The 13,522-nt window shown below is 41.3% G+C and overlaps 3 protein-coding genes across 3 annotated transcripts; all 3 read right to left on the reverse strand.

Moving 5' to 3' along the window:
• Positions 1-583: 583 nt before the first annotated feature.
• On the reverse strand, positions 584-919 carry LOC138605849 (rheacalcin-1-like). The gene has a single exon (XM_069678302.1). The coding sequence runs from the start codon at positions 917-919 to the stop codon at positions 584-586; it is 336 nt and encodes a 111-aa protein (XP_069534403.1).
• Positions 920-5,159: 4,240 nt separating this feature from the next.
• On the reverse strand, positions 5,160-5,495 carry LOC138605851 (snaclec agglucetin subunit alpha-1-like). The gene has a single exon (XM_069678304.1). It carries the CDS (start codon positions 5,493-5,495, stop codon positions 5,160-5,162), a length of 336 nt encoding a protein of 111 aa, XP_069534405.1.
• A 6,079-nt stretch (positions 5,496-11,574) lies between these two features.
• On the reverse strand, positions 11,575-11,910 carry LOC138605858 (snaclec agglucetin subunit beta-1-like). The gene has a single exon (XM_069678312.1). The coding sequence runs from the start codon at positions 11,908-11,910 to the stop codon at positions 11,575-11,577; it is 336 nt and encodes a 111-aa protein (XP_069534413.1).
• Between the last annotated feature and the right edge of the window lie 1,612 nt (positions 11,911-13,522).

Raw genomic sequence — 13,522 nt, forward strand, 5'->3', positions numbered from 1 at the left:
TGCAGCAAGTTCAGCTAACAGTCTGTTCTAGATCTAAAATTCAACTTGAGATAAATTCACCTGATGCTTTCATTTGGGATACAGACAGAACAGTGATGTTAAGAGTCATATCAGTCAGTGAACCAGTCAGCAGATAAGTATTTGTGTCTTCATCAATATTTAATATATATTTGCACACATGATAAGTACATTGATGCAGCTCTATAACTAGAGTTAGAAATATACATATAACAAAGGTGATAAGAAGTTATATAGCTGTAATTATTTAGATTAAATAATCCATCTGTTACATGCACTGCATGGGGTTTACATGTCTTAATGTGTTTGCAAAGATAGATGTATACATCGACAAGCAAGCATGTACAACTTTCTAATAGCTAAGGGGAATAAGTAACACATTGGAGCTCTATCTTTCACTCACATTCACATTATACAATCTTTAATTACTTTTATTATTACTAGCAAACACCAGCATACCCTCATAGCACGCATTAATGTTGGAAAGAAACTTGAGTACGTTCTTTGACACATTATCTGTCAGAAATCTATTGTACACATTATCATACATACAGATACGAGTGTTTTATTGGCAGACAAAGTCGAGTTCGTCAGCACAGTCCCAGCTCTCCCAGTGCTCTCCATCTAGTGACAGCGCCCCGCAGCGGCGACTCAGAGCAGGGCAGTTTGGTGTCTCCCCTTGGCCCCAAAACTCGTGCTTCACCTTCCCCCCCTTCATCCACAGCCAGGTGTCAGCCAGGTAGCGCAGGCCGGTCCACACACGGTCAGTTTGGGCCCTCCTGATGACCTTCAGGACTTCTTCCAGCGCAGATTTAGAGGGCAGGCTGACCAACTCTTTCTCCATCTGGCGACAATGCTCCATCGCCTCCTCCCACGTCTTTTTCTTCCTCACAAAAACCATGGTGCTGTCCAAACAGTAGAAGTGGAGTCTTGAATTACAGCGCTTTTCTTGCCACCCTGTCATAGTTTGTACTACACATCTGTATGGTCCATGAATCATATTTCTGTCCCAGTTGAAGAATGATGTGTTCCTCCCATTTGACCACTTCCAAGTGTCAGTGACTTTCTCTCTGTACAGCCCGATCCAGACGAAAGCGTTCCTTATGGATCCCCCTCTCTTCCTGAGTGCATCATCTTCCTCCTGGTTGCTTATTGAAGACAGATCAGTGTAATGTTCTCTGCAGTATTGTCTTGCCTGTGGCCGTGTCTTTCCTTCCTCAACATAAACATCCATCTCAAACAGAGCCACCTTCAGCAGACATGTGACGATGACAAACCTCAGAGCACTTTTCCTCATGTTGACTTGATGTTGTTGTTATCCTTTGTGGAGTTATAACATTCTGTCGTGGGTCTTAAAGAGATTTGGGTCTCAAAGAGAAGAGTTGCAGGTACCCAATCACAGTGCGTCTTCGGCTGTTATGAAAATACAACTGCATTCGCAGATCTGATACAAATTAGGGCATTCAAATGTTTACAAATTTGGCTTCATGGAAAGCATCGCCGGAAAATTGCTCAGGAATCATTCGTGCCTTTCCCAAACACGCGCCCTGCCCGTTTAGACGAGACGGATAAAAACGAGATATTTACCAAAAAATCTTGTATTTTTTGCTCCTCTGCATTTAAAATTGTTGCCATTCTTTACTTGCTCACCAAATAAAATGTCAAAGGAATGGATTTTTTGCAAGATATACAGTATGTTGTGAAGTTAGATGATGTTTTCTGTGTAGATTTGGATCGCTGTCTCCACCTGACTTCACTGAAGCATGTTGTTAAGATTTTCTTTTTTCATTATAAACATTCAAACTCAAGTCTTTAGTTCTGCATCCTTTTCGCTGCACCTCCTCATTCAAAACAATGATTTGAATTCCAATAGAATCGACGACTTTACCACTTGTGTCCTACATAATAAGGACTGCTGTAGGCCTGGCCTTTTTATTTGAAGTTTCCACAGCCTGTTGTTAATTGACTGTTTTTGAGCAGAAACGAAACTTAACATTTGCGCACGAGGCACAGCAGGTAACTCATTAATTATTTAAAACTCCAGACACGCCGTCGTCGGAATCAGACAGGATCTTGTGTTGATTAAAGTTCTGTGTGCTGACCATCAAAGAAAGGTCGGCTGTAGATGTTGATTTACTTATTGTTGCTGCTGGATCACACGGCTGGAGTAGCATGTGTCTGCAGAGCCGGAGGCTGCAATTTCAGGACCACAATTCTAGGACCCTTGTAGTTTGCGACAGCACCACCTGGTGCTAAAGACCACATTTTATCAAGAACATGGCTGACGACCGAAGTGTGAGCATTGAATGTGAATCAACTTATTTGTTTAATGTCGTAGAACAATTCTGTTGTCTTGAATTTAACATCGAAATTAATGTTTTACTGTGATACGTTTAATATGATATGATTATATTTACTACCGTGATTAGTCTGAATGGCACTACAAACATTCATCTAGTTAATGATAGCTTGCTGGAAACAAACTGTTTGGTGGAAAGGGGTATTTGTTAGTTTAATGAATCCCAAACGACTGTGAAACGGAATTTTAACCTGTGCTTTTAAATAAACTTAAAAAGAGGATGAAAGCAATAGTCTGGATGATATGGGAAAAACATGGATACGTTTTCTTCAAAGAATGAAACTCGGTACACTTGTAGCGTTTGGGGCTCTAAACATTTTCTGAATATGGGCCGATAAGGCGAGTTACTGGACAAGGCCATCGCCGAAACACATGGCCATTTTATTGTATGCTAAAAGTGTATTATATATTTACCATCCTTGTAATTAAACAAATATAATATCACAGAAAGGGTATTGCCTGCCCCATGTTTCGATGTTGAAGAATTACAAGAATACCCTTGTAATTCAACATCAATTTAAATTTGTTGAAGTGAATATTTAATGGTGAATTTAGTAGAAATGTTAGATGGGAAATCACACGCTTGTGTTCAGGGCAAGTGTACCAAGTGTCATGCTTTAATGAAAACATTTCACCTCAAATTAGGCAAATATAACATGGAATGTCTGAATTCTGTCTGTCAGCTACATTAAATCAGCTGTTGCCTACTATCAGCAGGGTGAATGCCTGTTTTTATTGTATTAATGTCTTACCATTTTAGTTAAGTTTAAATACTCCTATAATTAAACTGCTAACTGTCTGTGTACCCCACAATAAGTGTTATCAGACAGTTGACTTCATTCAGATTTTTTTTTGTAATGTTGAATGACACATTTTTTATTCCTAATAGGATTTAAGTAGGCCTTTTCTGCGACAGCAAAGAACAGGACACCACTTCGCCTATCTCAAAGCAGTACAAAGCAACACCAACACAACTGAGCGTCACAGATGAAGTGCAGTTCATCCTTGGTGTTCTTTTTCCAGAGGTTAGACTAACATTGTAATATATTGTATGTGCTCCTGCTCCTGCACTTTTTCTATCTATCTATCTATCTATCTATCTATCTATGTTTTGTATTAGTATAAGGGTAGATTTGTATTTCTTTTTGTAGGCCATTATAAATGGAATTTCTGTGCTGGAAAATGTGTCCTTGCAGGAAGCTGAGCAGGTCTTCCTCTCTAGTCCTTCTTGCCAACAAAGGTAAGAGGAGAGAATGTGATTTTATTTTTTGCAAAGTCATACAATCTTAATAAGCTATCTACCAATATAAGTTCAATTACGAAGACATAATGTTTTTAAGTGTTGCTGATATTTCTGTTATCCCAGCATTGATGATGTTGTCTGTTTACTGTTTTAGTGAAGTGGAGGAATTTTGCAGAGGCATTGATAGGCAACTAAGGAAAGAAGGGAAATACTTAAAATGGTAGGTAGTGCTGTTACCTACTTCACAACTTGAACTTTGAATATTAATGGTTCTGAAAAGTCAGACATCATTAACATGTTCTTTCTGTCCGTTTTGTCTCTCTGCTTGTTGGGGTTTGTTGGGGTGACAGAGGAGAATGTTGGATGTGTTCATTGACCACCTGTCATGTTCAGTTTGTATAGTAGTTTGGTGGTAGTATGTAGTTTGATGGGGTTTTTTTTCTGTTAGATAAATGGTTTCGTTGTTTGTTCTGTTTTTGTATTTTAATAAAGATTCTACTTCAATAGCTCAAGAATGTGTGAATGTTCTATTTACATTATTACAAAAAATATATATTTGGGTGTAATAAACATTCAAACTGTTTTTAGAATTAGTATTTGGGTCTAATAAGCCTTTAAACTGTTGTTAGAATTAGTATTTGGGTGTAATAATCCTTTAAAACTATAAGTTGTTTGACAAAAAAGTGGCATTTGGACGGAAAACGGCATTAGTTGCTTTTTTACAGTCGTCCAATAGGTGGCACTGTCGCAAAAACACAAGGGTCCTAGAACTGCGGTCCCAGAACTGCGATCCTGAAACTGCAGCCTCCGGCTCTGCAGACACATAGTATTGCACGGCTGTGCTCACGTGTGTGTGTAATGGTCACTGGACAGTGTATGAATGTCTGCGGGAACGACTGTCGGTGCCACAGGTACTTATGTCTGAGGATGACAATACATTTACCTAGTTGCGTGTGTGCGTGTGTGTGTGTGTTTTTGTGGGTATTAGAGAGAGCCCGCATCGGAATGATGAGAGAGCTCGTTGTCGGTTTCCGGCTGTTCTTTCTAAAAATGATCTTTAATTCCTATAGGTTAACGATTAATGATCGTTAATGGGGGTAGGTTATTGTTCAGAAAAACAATTCTCTAACTGCCAAATATCGGCGCCGATAATCGGCGTATCCTTAGTTAGAAATATACATATAACAAAGGTGTTAAGAAGTTATATATAGGTGTAATTATTTAGATTAAATAATCCATCTGTTACATGCACTGAATGGGGTTTACATGTCTTAATGTGTTTGCAAAGATAGATGTATACATCGACAAGCAAGCATGTACAACTTTCTAATAGCTAAGGGGAATAAGTAACACATTAGTGCTCTATCTTTCACTCACATTTACATTATACAATCTTTAATTACTTTTATTATTACTAGCAAACACCAGCATACCCTCATAGCACGCATTTATATTGGACAGAAACTTGAGTACGTTCTTTGACACATTATCTGTCAGAAATCTATTGTACACATTATCATACATACAGACACGAGTGTTTTATTGGCAGACAAAGTCGAGTTCGTCAGCACAGTCCCAGCTCTCCCAGTGCTCTCCATCTAGAGACAGCGCCCCGCAGCGGCGACTCAGAGCAGGGCAGTTTGGTGTCTCCCCTTGGCCCCAAAACTCGCGCTTCACCTTCCCCCCCTTCACCCACAGCCAGGTGTCAGCCAGGTAGCGCAGGCCGGTCCACACACGGTCAGTTTGGGCCGTCCTGCTGACCTTCAGGACTTCTTCCAGCGCAGATTTAGAGGGCAGGCTGACCAGCTCTTTCTCCATCTGGTGACAATGCTCCATCGCCTCCTCCCACGTCTTTTTCTTCCTCACAAAAACCATGGTGCTGTCCAAACAGTAGAAGTGGAATTTTGAATTACAGGGCTTTTCTTGCCACCCTGTCATAGTTTGTACTACACATCTGTATGGTCCATGAATCATATTTCTGTCCCAGTTGAAGAACGATGTGTTCCTCCCATTTGACCACTTCCAAGTGTCAGTGACTTTCTCTCTGTACAGCCCGATCCAGACGAAAGCGTTCCTTATGGATCCCCCCTTCTTCCTGAGTGCATCATCTTCGTCCTGGTTGCTTATTGAAGACAGATCAGTGTAATGGTTTCTGCAGTATTGTCTTGCCCCTGACCATGTCCAACTGTACCTAACATAAACATCCCTCTCAAACAGAGCCACCTTCAGCAGATATGTGACGATGACAAACCTCAGAGCACTTTTCCTCATGTTGACTTGATGTTGTTGTTCTCCTTTGTGGAGTTATTAGATCCTGTGATGGGCCTTAGAGAGACTTGCAGGAGCAGCAGGCACCCAATCAGAATCCATCGTTGGTTAATATGAAAATACACCTGAAGGCATACTGATACAAATTAGGGCATTCAAATGTTTACAAATTAGGTTTCAAGGACAGCATCACCTGACAATAGTTCAGGAATCATTCGTGCCATTCCCAAACACCTGCTCTGCCCGTTTAGACGAGACGGATAAAAACAAGATATAACAAGAAATGTACATAAAATGTGTGTTTTTTCCTCCTCTGCATTTAAAATCGTGCCATTCTTTACTTGCTCACAAAACACTGTATATATACTTTATTAAAAAAATCAAAGGAATGGATTTTGTGCAAGATATATTTTGTGAAGACGTTTTCTGTGTCGTTTTGGATTGCTGGATATCTCTAGTCTTACATACCAGTATGAAAGTATAATTTTTTGAGTAAGGTGCATTGATGCAAAACATTTTTACTTGATTGTTATTGTTTTAAATTATGGTAAATGTATCAGGTATAGATCAGATGTGACAAAACTTTAAATATCTTAATATTCTCTATTAAAGAGATTTGATGTTGTAGTGAACACACACATGTTGACGCACTTGTTGTTGCAGGAATAATCTTCAGTGATGCAGTGACACGGCCTTGTTCAGAGCGCCTAGCGAGCTGCTATCTGCAAACACAACGCTGACCTTCGCACCAACTCGGCTTCACAGCCACTGGACAGACAGTGTAAGCCTCTTGCTTAGTGAGTTGGTAAGTGAACCGTTGAGTGTAACAACACGGGCTGAAAAAGGTCACATCGGTGAGAGTGACAGCAGTGGTTAATTTGCTGTGGCTGTGTACTGCAAACACACACATACAGAGTCAGGCTTTTCACACACACTTACTCCCTCTCCAGAGTATCCACACCCTTAAAGATATAGTTGACCTTGTGACCTCTATTTACGAGCATTTTAAAAGTAGTTTTCTTCTCCTCTTGAGGACAGACCTGACAAAGCTTCATTTTTACTTTTCAGTAATCTGCATCGTGACGTTGAAATCTCAGCAAATTTAAGACCCATTAATCAAAGTCAATCACAAGAACATCTGTGTTTTTTTCGGGTTCATACCGCTGAAGTAAGCCAGAGTGCAGCCTCTGTGTAACTTACTATTTACTCACCAGAAACAGAACAACGGGCGCTCCTCCGGGAGATTCAATGAACCATGAAATGACGCAGTTTATTTTGTAGAAATATCTGGAGGGGTATTCAAGTTTGATCTGAACACACGGTCGCTTCTCAAGGTGCTAACTAGACTGTAAACAATACAGCGCACGGAAAAGGACGTCTTGGATGGAAGTCGTTTATCGTTAATCGCTGGCTAAACTGGACACGCCCGACATGTTTACTGTTGTCCCTAGAGGCTGTATCGTCGTCAGACTATAGCCGATGGATACCGAGATTGGTAACCTTGTGATCATGTGTTGTGTGACTGAATAGGTGACATATGTCGTTGCTTTTTGTCCAAAAGCACTTGCTGCCATTAGCACTGGACTGTTACTGACAGTAACACCAAAGAAACAATAATAAGTTGTTGTTATAAAGAGGTGTACAGATTTAACACCAACTGTTGGAGCTGTTCATTATTTTAGTAATACATAGGTGAATGTACTTATATGGGTCGGACGCATAGACTGTATAAAAAGACGAACGACATTACAGATTCCGAAAAGTGGAGCCAAACCCTCTCTATCGCCCCCTGCTGACTGGCTGCAGTATAGCTCACAAAGCCCGCCTCCTCCATGTTAACAGATGGGACATGAGAAACTATAAAATCAAAATACACGCCAAATCCATTTTTCTCAAACATGGTTTCTGTCATCATAGTTAGTTCTTATCATGCTGATTTATGTCCAAGTGTTCATTTTTCTGACAAGTTTACTTTTAATTAGTTATTTGATGCTGTAAAAAGGGGGTGTAACCTCATGATTGACAGCTCTGTTGACAAATGGGGCTTCTGCAGCGTTCTGATCCCAAGAAGCAGAGTAGAGGAGGAATGACGAGAGGAGACGTAACTAACACTAACACTACAGTCATTGAAGTTTCCATAAGCGTGAATATCTGCTTCAGACCAACACGAGAAGCTGCTCTGCTGCAGACTGAGCCCACCTGAGATATTGGTGGTAAGTTAAATATGTGGTTTGGTTCGCAGAAGGGGCGGGATGTGAATACTGTGGCTCTACCAGCTGATCTCTAATGCACAGACTCTGGCTCCAAATGGGCAAGATGGCGCCTGCTTCTGGGGGCATTTTGTCTTCACTTTTTTACAACAAGAGGAGGTGGAGATGTGTCGGCCATGATTTTTTACTAGAGCACAATGCACAATGTTCTTTGTTTGCTCAGCTGCCTGTTGATTTTGAGTTTGTTTTGTTTTTATTAGTTGATCTGAGGACGAATCATCACTACACCAACAATTTTCTGTTTTAAAGGAAACTACAACTACCACAAAATGCTGGAAAGATAAACCATATGAGGAAGAGTATCTTTAATTTGGGATACAGGCAAAAAGTGTCTTCATCAATATTGAATATATATTTGCACACATGATAAGTACATTGATGCAGCTCTATAACTAGACTTAAATGATATATAACAAAGGTGAAAAGAAGTTATATATAGGTGTAATTATTTAGATTAAATAATCCATCTGTTACATGCACTGCATGGGGTTTACATGTCTTAATGTGTTTGCAAAGATAGATGTATACATCGACAAGCAAGCATGTACAACTTTCTAATAGCTAAGGGGAATAAGTAACACATTAGTGCTCTATCTTTCACTCACATTCACATTATACAATCTTTAATTACTTTTATTATTACTAGCAAACACCAGCATACCCTCATAGCACGCATTTATATTGGACAGAAACTTGAGTACGTTCTTTGACACATTATCTGTCAGAAATCTATTGTACACATTATCATACATACAGACACGAGTGTTTTATTGGCAGACAAAGTCGAGTTCGTCAGCACAGTCCCAGCTCTCCCAGTGCTCTCCATCCAGTGACAGCGCCCCACAGCGGCGACTCAGAGCAGGGCAGTTCGGTGTCTCCCCTTGGCCCCAAAACTCGTGCTTCACCTTCCTCACCTTCCCCCCCTTCATCCACAGCCAGGTGTCAGCCAAGTAGCGCAGGCCGGTCCACACACGGTCAGTTTGGGCCCTCCTGCTGACCTTCAGGACTTCTTCCAGCGCAGATTTAGAGGGCAGGCTGACCAGCTCTTTCTCCATCTGGCGACAATGCTCCATCGCCTCCTCCCACGTCTTTTTCTTCCCCACAAAAACCATGGTGCTGTCCAAACAGTAGAAGTGGAGTCTTGAATTACAGGGCTTTTCTTGCCACCCTGTTATAATTTGTACTACACATCTGTATGGTCCATTAGTCATATTTTCGTCCCAGTTGAAGAACGATGCATTCCTCCCATTTGACCACTTCCAAGTGTCAGTGACTTTCTCTCTGTACAGCCCGATCCAGATGAAAGTCGTCCATCTGAATGCCCCCTTCTTCATGAGTGCATCATCTTCGTCATGGTTGCTTATTGAAGACAGATCAGTGTAATGTTCTCTGCAGTATTGTCTTGCCTCTGACCATGTCCTACTGTACCTAACATAAACATCCCTCTCAAACAGAGCCACCTTCAGCAGACATGTGACGATGACAAACCTCAGAGCACTTTTCCTCATGTTGACTTGATGTTGTTGTTCTCCTTTGTGGAGTTATTAGATCCTGTGATGGGCCTTAGAGAGACTTGCAGGAGCAGCAGGCACCCAATCAGAATCCATCGTTGGTTAATATGAAAATACACCTGAAGGCATACTGATACAAATTAGGGCATTCAAATGTTTACAAATTAGGCTTCAAGGACAGCATCACCTGACAATAGTTCAGGAATCATTTGTGCCATTCCCAAACACCTGCTCTGCCCGTTTAGACGAGACGGATAAAAACAAGATATAACAAGAAATGTACATAAAATGTGTTTTTTCCTCCTCTGCATTTAAAATCGTGCCATTCTTTACTTGCTCACAAAACACTGTATATATACTTTATTAAAAAAATCAAAGGAATGGATTTTGTGCAAGATATATTTTGTGAAGACGTTTTCTGTGTCGTTTTGGATTGCTGGATATCTCTAGTCTTACATACCAGTATGACAGTATAATTTTTTGAGTAAGGTGCATTGATGCAAAACATTTTTACTTGATTGTTATTGTTTTAAATTATGACCATATTATGGTAAATGTATCAGGTATAGATCAGATGTGACAAAACTTTAAATATCTTAATATTCTCTATTAAAGAGATTTGATGTTGTAGTGAACACACACATGTTGACGCACTTGTTGTTGCAGGAATAATCTTCAGTGATGCAGTGACACGGCCTTGTTCAGAGCGCCTAGCGAGCTGCTATCTGCAAACACAACGCTGACCTTTGCACCCAATGGCCGAAACTGAGACTCACCAGAAACAGATCAACGGGCGCTCCTCCGGGAGATTCAATGAACCATGAAAATGACGCAGTTTATTTTGCAGAAATATCTGGAGGGATATTCAAGTTTGATCTGAACACACGGTCGCTTCTCAAGGTGCTAACTAGACTGTAAACAATGCAGCGCACGGAAAAGGACGTCTTGGCTGGAAGTCATTTATCGTTAATCGCTGGATAAACTGGACACGCCCGACATTTTTACTGTTGTCCCTAGAGGCTGTATCGTCATCAGACTATAGCCGATGGATACCGAGATTGGTAACCTTGTGATCATGTGTTGTGTGACTGAATAGGTGACATATGTCGTTGCTTTTTGTCCCAAAAAGCTGGCTCTACCAGCTGATCTCTAATGCACAGAGTCTGGCTCCAAATGGGCAAGATGGCGCCTGCTTCTGGGGGCATTTTGTCTTCACTTTTTTACAACAAGAGGAGGTGGAGATGTGTCGGCCATGATTTTTTACTAGAGCACAATGCACAATGTTCTTTGTTTGCTCAGCTGCCTGTTGATTTTGAGTTTGTTTTGTTTTTATTAGTTGATCTGAGGACGAATCATCACTACACCAACAATTTTCTGTTTTAAAGGAAACTACAACTACCACAAAATGCTGGAAAGATAAACAATATGAGGAAGAGTATCTTTAATTTGGGATACAGGCAAAAAGTGTCTTCATCAATATTGAATATATATTTGCACACATGATAAGTACATTGATGCAGCTCTATAACTAGAGTTAAACGATGTATAACAATAGTGAAAAGAAGTAATATAGGTGTAATTATTTAGATTAAATAATCCATCTGTTACATGCACTGCATGGGGTTTACATGTCTTAATGTGTTTGCAAAGATAGATGTATACATCGACAAGCAAGCATGTACAACTTTCTAATAGCTAAGGGGAATAAGTAACACATTAGTGCTCTATCTTTCACTCACATTTACATTATACAATCTTTAATTACTTTTATAATTACTAGCAAACACCAGCATACCCTCATAGCACAAAAACATTCTGTTATCTAGGAAAGAAACTTGAGTACATTGTTCTACATGTTGTTTGTCATACAGAAATGTATTATGCACATTTCCACATACCAGCACTTTATTGGCAGACAAAGTAGAGTTTGTCAGCACAGTCCCAGCTCTCCCAGTGCTCGTCCTTCAGTGACAGCGCCCCACAGCGGCGACTAGGGGCAGGGCAGTTCGTCGTCTCCCCTTGGCCCCAGGCCTTGTACTCCACCTCTTCCCCCTTCACCCACAGCCAGGTGTCAGCCAGGTAGCGCAGGCCGGTCCACACACGGTCAGTTTGGGCACTCCTGCTGACCTTCAGGACTTCTTTCAGAGCGGATTCAGAAGGCAGGCTGACCAGCTCTTTCTGCATGTGGTGACAATGCTCCATCGCCTCCTCCCACGTCTTATTCTCCCACACAAAAACCATGGTGCTGTTAAAACAGTAGAAGTGGAGTTCTGTGTCACATTGGGTTGTGCGCCACCCTGTATTACTTTGTGCCACACATTTGGATTGTTCTTGAGTCATTTGTCCGTCCCAGTTGAAGAACGTTGCTTTCCACCCATCTGACCACTTCCAAGTGTCACTGATCCATCTGTGGAGCCCGATCCAGACCAAAGGCTCCCTTTGGTCTCCCCCTATCTGCCTGAGTGCATCATCTTCCTCCTGGTTGCTTATTGAAGACAGATCAGTGTAATGTTCTCTGCAATGTAGCATTGCCATTAACCATGTCTTTTCTTCCTCAACATAAACATCCCTCTCAAACAGAGCCACCTTCAGCAGACATGTGACGATGACAAACCTCAGAGCACTTTTCCTCATGTTGACTTGATGTTGAGTTGAGTTGAGTTTGTGGAGTTATAAGATCCTGTGATGGGTCTTAAAGAGACTTGCAGGAGCAGCAGGAACCCAATCAGAATCCATCGTTGGTTAATATGAAAATACACCGGAGGCATACGCGGGTCTGATACAAATATGAACATTCAAATGTTGACAAATTTTCTTTATGGAAAGCATCACCTGCAGATTGTTCTGCAGGAAATATTAATGCCATCCCTATTCAGTGATAAGAAGATATTTACCATGAAATGTGTATTTTTTGCCACTCTCTTGGTAAAATTGTGGCTTAACATACTTGCTCAGATTAAACAGTACACAAATTACTAAAGTAAATTAAAGAAATAATTTTGTTGTTTTGCCCTTATAGATATACACAGATTGGTCATAACACTATGACCACCGACAGGTCGACTGAATAACGTTGATTATCTCGTTACAATGGCACCTGTCAGTGGGTGGGATATGTCAGGTAGCAAGTGAACATTTTGTTCTCGAAGTTGATGTGTTGGAAGCAGGAAAATGGGCAAGTGTAAGGATGTGAGTGACTTTGATAAGGGCCAAATTATGATGGCTAGGATCAGAGCATCTCCAAAACTGCAGCTCTTGTGGGGTGTTCCCGTTCTGCAGTGGTCAGTACCTACCAAAAGCGGTCCGAGGAAGGAAAACCGGCGTACGTGGGGAGCGAAGACTTGCCCGTGTGGTCCGATCCAACAGAAGAGCGACTGTAGCTCAAATTGCTGAAAAAGTTGATGCTGGTTCTGATAGAAAGGTGTCAGGACACACAGAGCATCGCAGTTTGTTGCTGGCCCCTGTCCACCGCTGAAAGCGCCAACACTGGGCACGTTAGCATCAGAACTGAACCACAGAGGAATGGAAGAAGGTGGCCTGGTCTGATGAGTCACGTTTTCTTGTACATCATGTGGTTAGCTGGGTGCATGTGCGTCAGTTACTTTGGGAAAGACATGGCACCAGGATGTGAAGAAGGCGAGCCGGCAGAAGCAGTGTGATGCTTTGGGCAATGTTCTTCTGGGAAACCTTGGGTCCTGCCATTCATGTGGAAGTTACTTTGACAGGTACCAAGTTCATGGAAACAGTATTCCCTAATGGCAGTGGCCTCTTTGAGCAGGATGATGCGCCCTGCCACACTGCACAACAGTACAAGAATGGTTTTAGGAACACGGCGAGTTCAAGGTGTTGACTT

Source organism: Semicossyphus pulcher, unplaced genomic scaffold (genome assembly GCF_022749685.1).
Source record: "Semicossyphus pulcher isolate SPU_LCO1_2020_fin unplaced genomic scaffold, fSemPul1.0.p SCAF_3, whole genome shotgun sequence".
Lineage (NCBI taxonomy): Eukaryota > Metazoa > Chordata > Actinopteri > Labriformes > Labridae > Semicossyphus > Semicossyphus pulcher.